General features: G+C 47.4%; 1 protein-coding gene across 1 annotated transcript; it reads right to left on the minus strand.

Moving 5' to 3' along the window:
- Positions 1 to 1845: 1845 nt before the first annotated feature.
- Positions 1846 to 8421, minus strand: CCNG2 (cyclin G2). The gene is made up of 7 exons (XM_036381630.2): positions 8052 to 8421; positions 6971 to 7108; positions 5944 to 6194; positions 5714 to 5792; positions 5534 to 5632; positions 4188 to 4393; positions 1846 to 3697 (listed from the first exon to the last, which is right to left on the minus strand). Exons 1-7 carry the CDS (start codon positions 8160 to 8162, stop codon positions 3565 to 3567), a joined length of 1017 nt encoding a protein of 338 aa, XP_036237523.1. The 5' UTR covers positions 8163 to 8421; the 3' UTR covers positions 1846 to 3564.
- Between the last annotated feature and the right edge of the window lie 720 nt (positions 8422 to 9141).

Genomic DNA, 9141 nt, shown 5'->3' on the forward strand with positions numbered 1-9141 from the left:
GTACAGCTGCAACTCCTCAGGCGTGAGACTACCTTCTGCACTATCTTTATTTTCTTACATTCTATTCCCCCACATAGGCCCAGGACCTAAATTTCTCTAGACCACAGGCTACTCTTCTCCTTCTTGACTTCACTGGGTGGAAACAAAGCCAGTGCTGAGCAGTCCAGAAATCCCATCACAAACATTTCCTCCATTTAGGAGTTTAACAGTGTTCACATCCCTGATGAACCACCTACTTGCCATGGCCAAAAAAAACCCCACCAACACTCTTTGAAGGAGAAATTAAATGCTTCATTAATTCAAAATGGTCAAGATTGCAAATCAGAACCAGAACAGGTCTAGAGGCAAGAGCGCTAATAATTCATGAGCGAAATGCCATGTTTATGCAACATTAAGGATGAGATTTTAATTGCTTATTACTCTAATTGATTTCATTCAGTTGTTATGGCAACTTTCTGCTTTCAGGAGATGCACTACACCAGCCACAGGCTTACACCACAAAGCATAGCCATGTGACACCTCACAGCTGCAACATGTATTTTAAGATAAATAACACTATATATGTGCCAAACATTTACTGATTCTCATTTTGCTGAGCTCCAAAGCCCTGACAGACAAGTGAAATCACAAGAATAACTCACTCACCTGTTAGTCCAAGCAAAGAGATGGCCTAAGACCATTCAGCTCTTTAGTGCATGCTGCTCTAAATTCAGAGTGCTCTAAGCTCTGACAGGAATATTCTTCTTATTCCATCAGGAAAAAAAGGGGGAGCTGTTAAGGACCAGGGTCTGAACGCACTGATTTATTCTGAATGCTTTATTGCTACATGTCACTTGTCACATGCCATCAAGTGGTGGGGAAGTCAAGTTTCCTGTTTAAAAGGCCATTGTTATAACTCTTTAATTATGCAATGACAACTCACCAGGAACAGAAGTGCTTCCACTACAGAACCCTTGTGGCCCAGTCCAGCTGGAGGAGAGCAGCAGGATGACATTTCAAGATGCTCTCAGAAACCTGTGTGAACTTTCAGCATTATGTTTCCAATAGGTTCAGCAGCACAGGAAGCAACATCCCAGGAAGTGGACACAGCCAGGAGTTGGTTTCAGGGGATGGCTTCCCCACAAAACTATTGCCTTTGAGCCCCCTCAGCCCCCACCCAAACCAGTCTTACTGACAGAGCAGTTCTGAAAAGGAGCAGGCATTTAAACCCCCGTGACCACAAGCCCCAAACAGCACCTAAAAGCCATGCACACCTCTGCTAAACAAGCCAACCACCAAAATCCCCGCTCTCTGGGGGAAGCCAGGCAAACCTCCTCAGGAAGATCCACAGCCACCTGACCTGGCAGAATCAAAGGTGAGCCTACATCATTCCAACCACAGAAGTGAAGCCCACAGCCTTCTCCCAAGCCCATTTCTCCATGTGGAACAGACTTGAAAGGGGCTGGATGGCACACCCAAACTGTGCAAGCCCAGGACACAGCCCGTGGCTTCCCACCTTGCCCCGAGCTCACCCACACAGTGCACTCCCTCTGGCTGACTCCCGAGCCAGGAGGGTGCCGTGCTGAGGGGAACCCAAGTGGCACCTCAAGATGTGGTAACCAGGCTTCACCACAAACACAGCAGCAAGGACAATTCCTGCAGAACCCAGAAGAATCCAGCTGGAATGACCCTTAACCCCTGGCAGGGGCTCTGGACGTGCTAATGAGCATGGGATACCTCAGCCCAGCTTCTCATGCTGAGGTGAGATTTCCATCCAGTGCTTTGCAGTCTCCCCAAAAAAAAAAAAAAAAAAAAAAAAAGGAGGAAGCCAAAAGCTTCAAGGAATCGACTGCCACTCACAGCAGGTAACAAATAGAGCACTTGGTTTATTTTTATTCTCAACTGAAACAAGACTCAGTAGATTCCTTACCCAAGCACTCCTGAAGTGAGCAGAGACTTGCAGCAAGAAGTCAAGAAGTCTTCAGAGGTACAGTATTTGTATCATACAGAGTACACAATAAATTACTATCTACATGACACAGACCTACAAAAAGTTACATACAATGTAAAAAAATACAGTATTTTCTGCTCGTTTTTTTGTTTTAAATTTTTTTTCTGTACATTTTTTTTAATTTACATTTTCATATACACTCTTTGTAAACTTTTGTGTGTTTTTAGAAAACTGAAACCACGTAACCGTTATGGACTTACAGCATCACTCTTACCTTTCTAAAGCAACGCTGGCACCTAGGAAACAGCTTTTAGCTTGTTTGCTCCTTCATTTCTACTTTGGCACCACCACACCTCACACTGTTAATCTGAGCTACTTTAGTCTGCTTTAGCCATGTCCTCACCAGGGAGAAACACAATTAGACTGGAATTTGTGCTTTGATAACAAAGTTCAGAAGAAAAACCATTACATTAATTACTTCACCATCACATTTACCTGATACTTTACGGCGTAATTTCCACTTCTCCTGCACTAACTGCTTTACATCAGCATGCAAACAAGTCTGATTATGACTCAATCAATAACATGAATATACTGAAAAACAACTACAAGGGTTAAATATTCAAAGGAATGTAGACTTAGCAAGGCTTACCAAGTTAAGAAGTCTAAGCTAATAGCATGGATTGACATGTTAGGATTTGAAACACACTGAAGTATACTATGTGAATTTCAGTGTAAAAACATCCGTACTAAAGAAAACATGGAATTACTCCTGGCCACACAATTTATACTATCTCAAAGTGAAAACTATATTGACTAGAAACCTCCTGCTTACCACACATACTCCTGGTGTGAAATAGGGATCCCTGAAGTTTATAAAAGCCAAGCTTCAAAAATTGCTACTTAGAGTACACAACTCAAGACCCTGCTGAAAAGGAAAAGCAGTTTCAGTGTTGGGCCCATTGGAGAGTAAACCATTCCAGCCTGGCACTATGTACACACATACATGCTCCATGTAACCCACCCAGCCACTTGGATCTAATCCCAGAACACCACTTCCAGGAGTGGAGGTGCCCTCGAGAGGGACTGCAGTCCAATCTCCTGCTCCAAGCAGGGTCAACACTGAAATCAAGCCAAGCTTGGGATTCTGTCATGTGGAATCCTGAGAACATCCCAGGACAACAACTGCACAGTTCCTCTTGGGCCCCTCCCTTGCTTGACTGCACCCATGGAGCAAGTTTCTTCCATTAACCAAGTGCTTCCGCTTCCCATTTAACCTTCAGGAAAGTTTCTCACTCTTGCTCCATGCTTCTCAGACAAGACCCTGAAATCAGCTCAGGTGTTGAGCTGCTGAGGGTTTTGGACCACTAGGTACAGAACTACATTCATGGCTGTTGACAACAGAACTGTACAACAACTTTTTTTTCTTTTTTTGCTGATCTGGGGACCTGAATTTTTTTTTTTTTAATTCCTTGAAATTACAACAACAAAAAACCAAGGCAGGCATTCAAAGCATTGATATACCACAGCAAGTTTTGCCTTAATACAGTTTACAGATCACCACCTCATTTATTATTGCCAAAAGACTCTATGGTGCATTCAACACTTCAGCCTAATACAATCCAGACTCAGTGCTAAGAGCAACAGCTGAGAGTTTGCCACTTGGGTTTAGGTTTGAGTTCAAAGAAGAAGGTGCCTTCCAGATCACTCGGAGGAGAACTGCTAAGGCTTTCTTCCCCGCTGCTCATGTCTTCACAGGAGTCTTCACTAGAAGGAACAGTGGGAAAGGTAATTTTAACAAAGCACAGCCCCTTCAAAGTGGAAAAGCACTCCTCAATCCTGGCGTTTCTTGCACACTTTGTGTTGCTAGCAGCAACATCCTGCATCTAAATGCTGCTCAGCCTAAAGCTCCTTAGGGCTCCTAAAGCTGAAATCCTAACAAGGCACAATCCTCCTGATGCCAACAACACCCTACTGATCAAGAAGCCAGTCTTCCAGGCAGCAAGCATCAATTCCTTCAGGAGACTGAAAACCTTTGCAAGCCTTCCTTAAACCCAACAGTGCCTCCCCCCACCTGGCCAAGAACTGCTGAACAACAACAGCTCCCCCTTCTCGCCATGCGCTGAAGGCATATTCCAAGTTCAGCAATATTGTCAGAGCTAGCACTTTTTTTTTTCCCAAGCAGCAGCGATTAAGCCATAGTTATACAGAGGAAAAGGAGAATTCCCCACAAACGAAGCCGCCAAGTGTTACCCACCTCTCACTTCCATTGAAACATCCACCCTCTGGGATCGTTGGCAACTCAGGAACACTGTAGTAACTGTTTTGTAGGTTTTGGGCTGTGCGCCTCGAAACAATCCAAACCAGTTTTTTGTGATCAGGCTTGCAGCATTCAGGAGAAGAATAATCTGCCAGGCATTTAGAGACCAGCTCCCTCCAGTAAAGTAGGTCACTATCACTTATCTGAAAATAAAAACCCAAAACCCAGAAGTTAGTTAGTCCATAACACACAGGCTCTAAGGATAACTCCTGCCTCCATTTTAACTTCTTGGGAAAAAATATCAGTCAAGACAGAAGTGAGTCATAACTGTGATACCTTTGTCAAAGTTGCTTCTAAAGGTGAGCTACCAACTCCTACACACCTTCCAGACAAGCCCCTGTTCAAGGTGGAGTTAGGCTGACAGTTTGCCTGCCAGTCCTTGTTACCGTTTTCTTTATCACTTCCAAAGGAAAAATGAAACAAAGGTTATTCTATTTTAAAATGGAATAAAACTTTTTTAAAATTCCATTTTCAAATCAAAGTGAAGTTTTTTAAACTGCTTTAAAATAGAAGAAAAAACTTTAAACCATCATTTTAAAATAGAATAATATAGTACTTTAAGGAACTACTTGTATCCGTTTAGAAACTGGGGTTGTTCCATCTGACTGCAAGAGTAAAAAGCTGCTTCTAGGCCATCAAGGGAGGCAGCACACAGCTAGAGGCCATGAATCCCATTTTAGTTCATAGGATATCCTGAGCTGGAAGGGATCCACAAGCATTATGGAGTTCAACTCCTGGCCCTGCACAGGACAAACCCACCAATTCCACCCTGTACCCAAGGGCATTGTCCAAATGCTCCTTGAGCTGTGCCAGGCTCATGCTGTGCCCATTCCCTGGGGGGGAAACCTGTTCAGTGCCTGACCTCCATCCAGGGAGAAGACCCTTAGGTGATAATAAATAAATAAATAAATAAATAAATAAATAAATAAATAAATAAATAATAATAATAAATAAATAAATATAATAATAATAATACCCCCAGGTTTAATTATTCAGGCAAAAAGAATAAGCAGCCCAGCAGTCCCAGAACAGACCTCAAGTTTCCCCAGACCACACAGCCAGAGCTGTAGAAGTTTCATCAGCTGCCTGTTAAAGCATGCATTGAATACACACTGGGTCAGCAGTTCCTCTGATTTTATACATTTAAGCTTATTTTTTAATTGCTTCTTTCAGCCAAACAGAACCTGTAAGGACACATTTAGGGATGCATTTAAGGGACCCCTAAATGTAACATCACCCATCATTAACAGTGTCAGCTCAAACAACCCACTGAGAACACTCACCTTCGAATGCTTTTGAACACGCAGAAGGATCTCCAACAGCTCAACAGATTTCAGAGTCTGAACTTCCAGAGTGAGAAGGCACAAGGCCAGGACAGATGGCTGAAAGGACCAGGAAACAGCACTCAGCACCACAACCACCACAAACCCACTCAGCAGCTACAAACAACTGCTTCTACTCACTTTTGCTTTAGAGAACACTAGACGGCAGTTGCAAGCTTTTAGCTGTGCTTCCAACTTGTCCAGATTCAACACTTCTTTCCTGTGAGACATCCAAGAGAAGAAGGAAGGGTCTGCATGAACAAGCATTCCCTCACCAAGAAGCAAGAACTGAGGAGCTGCCTCCTCTACAGCCAAGGCTGCAATCATCTCAGAGGGGATTAACAGGGGCTCAGCAAACACCACCAGCTCACCTTTCTGAGGTATGACAGAGTACAATAGTATGGTACAAGTGCAAGAAGGTTAAGGCAGTAGTAGCTTTAAATTCAAAGTGCAACTTTTCTGAAATTATCTTTTCCATCCGTTTCAGGTCGGACACAGTGCATTTACATTGGCTGATCCGGATGATCTCGTGAGCAGACGGGATATTGCATTCCTCCTCCACCACGCGGGCGGCCAGCTGCATGCAGCAAACTCCAATGCAAGACAAATGCTTGGGTTTCACCTAAAAACCAGAGTAAGAGCCATGAGTGCATCACCCCCAGCAACACTGGGCTTCAACACCAAGTGTGTTTGGAATCATCTCCACCAAACCTGGTGCTGGCCAGCTCCTGCTCCTCCCCCAGCCATAAGCAGTCCCCTCACTTGAGCTGGAGCAAACGCCACGAGGCAGCACCAATCCGCTGGGGCTGAGGAACTGAAGTCACACAGCTGAGCAGCCTCTCCTCAGGTTGTTCCCCACCGGGACACAAATAAATCGCGGTGGGAACTGCAATTCCCTGCTCCTCCGAGCGGCAGTGCTCGCCCAGCCCACACAAATCCAGTCTGAGCCTGTTCTGGGCAGCCCCATCCCTCCACAGCTTGTTCCTGCCCCTGCTCTTCTCTCCCCTCTACCGTTGTACATTCCATGACACTTCAAGGCCAGTCCGACCAGAGAAGTGATGCAACTTCGTTTTTTCTGCTGATCTAATAATGAGGAACTGGTTTCAGTCCAAGCTTCCTGCCTTAAAGCAGCACAAACAACCAGGAAATGATCACTTGGTGTTGGTCCCAAGGCTAAGCTAAGCTTTAGCAGAGTGCCCAGAGACAGCCTCTAACACTTACTGGTTTGTTTCCCTTAATTCCTCCTTTCTCAGACACCTATATGGTGATGGTTACAGATTTATTAGAGGAAGTAAATCAAGCTGCTACTTGTCTTTAGGGGTGAAAGGAACTGCACTCAACTCCAGGTTCACAAAGGAGACCTTGGAGCTGCTGCTGAATCAAGAGCCACACTCATACCTTCATAAGAGCCAAGAATCTGTCCAGAATGTTGACAGCCAAAACAAACGTTTCCGTTGCAAATCCAAAGAAGTTGGTCAGACTCCAAAGATCTTCCACCTTGGCATTCCTTTGTCTTGGACACAGAGTGTTCTCATTCTATGGCAAGAGAGGCAAACTCAGAATTACTCTGTGGCAGCAGCAATTGCCGTGCCTCACTCCCTAAATACCCTTTTATTTAGCTCAAACAGGAGCAAATTTTTCCTTAAATACTCTATTTCACTTGAATTGAAAAGAAAATAAATTTAGACACTTAGGACTCAAATCACACCCACGGTTCAGAGATTACAGCCAGGTCCTGAGTCTCACTGGTGCTACAGCCAGCACAACCACATCTCCTGCTCTCCACTTGCTTCTTTTAAGACACATTTAAGACTTAAATAAGTCACCAACTGCAGGCATGCACAGTGACTCCCGCCCTTAAAAATGACCACACAGCTCTCTTCCTTGCATGTCAATATTTAAGCAACAGCTCTGCTTTCACAACAAATAAGCAGACTTATCTCAGGGATTTTTTTTTTTTGTTAAATATTAAGGCTATTCCCAAAGAACTCATAAGCACCCGAAGGCACATAATAAGCCTGCCCCAAACTCAGTAAGGAACTTTGGTCGTTAACGCGGAGATGTTTATGGTCTATTTACATTTTGCTGCTCAGCATTGAACGGTTCTGGGTTCATTTCCCCAGACAGGGCCAATGAAAAGCCAGTGGTTTCCCTGTTTGTTACATCCCACCTCCTCTGCAGCGGCAGGAAGCTCCCCTGATGGAAACAATACACAACCTCTCGCTCCCGTGCTCACTCCAAGTTTAAACAATAAATACTAAACACCTAAAGTACTAAACGCCTTGCCCTGCAAGTCGTAGCGCTTGGATAAGGTAACGTTAATACCTACAGACGAATACAGAATTAAAACAAAAGGCAAGCGGCGCATACAGAGAAAATAATTAACTTTCTGCAGTTAGCGCGCTTTAAATTCCATTAGCCGGAATTTTCTCTGAAATTTTCGTTCTGCCCAGAGGAGCCCCCCGACACCCTCACCCACCTCGGCGGTCCCCTCGATGAGGCTGAGTCCCTTCTCGCGGGGCTGGAACCTCCCCTCCAGCTCCAGATGAAGGTTCAGCTGCTTGAAAAGCCACAGCGCCTCGCTGCTCATCTTCCCTTCCCTTCGCCTCCTTCCCCTCCGCAGCAGGGAAACAAAGGGGCCCCGCAGGCCGGGGGCGAGGGGACACCGGGCCCCCCCCGCAGCCCTTCACCGCTCGGGGAGGGGGAGGCGAGCCCGGCTCCCGTCACCGCGCGGACGGGGGTGGGCTCGGCCGCTGACCCCGCATCCAGGCAGGGCGGCCTGGACCCCCGCGGGGAGTCACGGCACAGTCACGGCACTGTCACGGCACCATCCCCAGCCGCTCCCCTCCGCCTCGGCCCCGGCCCCGCTGCAAGATGGCGACGCCGCGTCCCCGCCCACGGCTTCTGTTGTCCCGCGCGGAGCGATCCCCGCCGGTGAGGCGGCACACGGAAGTCAAATAGTCCACCCCACACTCACGCGGCCCGAGCGCGCCCCAACTGCTCCCCGAGGTCCGGAAAAGGGCGCGGCCGGACCGCGGAGCTCCAGCACATCGGGGATCGGAGCGGCACCGCGCTGCTGCGGCGGGGCGGGGAGGCCGCGCGGAGGAACACGGCGAGGGACGTATCACGCCTTTAAAGGGACACCAGCGGCGCCTCATCAGTTTTGAAAAGACCGCCCAAATCCTCCCGCGCTTGGATTGGCCCGCGTTTCCCGGCCTCTGATGGGCCGGCGGAGCCGCTCGCCCCGCCCCTTCCCCGCCTCGCGGAGGGGAGTGTTGTTTACCGGCGGCGATTGGCCACCGACTGAGGCCGGGTCTGTCCTGATTGGCCAGCCGAGTTCTGCCTCCACCCCGCCCAGTGCTCCGAGCCCTGGCAACCGCGACGAGCCCGCGCGCGCGCGCCCTGAGACGATGGGGGGGGCACCGCTCACCCTCAGTCCCACAGCGCTCCCGTGTCCCCACAGCGCCTGTCCCACGGCGCTCCCGTGTCCTGATACAAGATAAAGATGAACACTGACCTGACTGGAGCAGCCTGAGGATGCTCAGCCCTCATGGATCAAACTCTCCGTG

This window comes from Molothrus ater, chromosome 4 (assembly GCF_012460135.2).
Source record: "Molothrus ater isolate BHLD 08-10-18 breed brown headed cowbird chromosome 4, BPBGC_Mater_1.1, whole genome shotgun sequence".
NCBI classification, from domain to species: Eukaryota; Metazoa; Chordata; class Aves; order Passeriformes; family Icteridae; genus Molothrus; species Molothrus ater.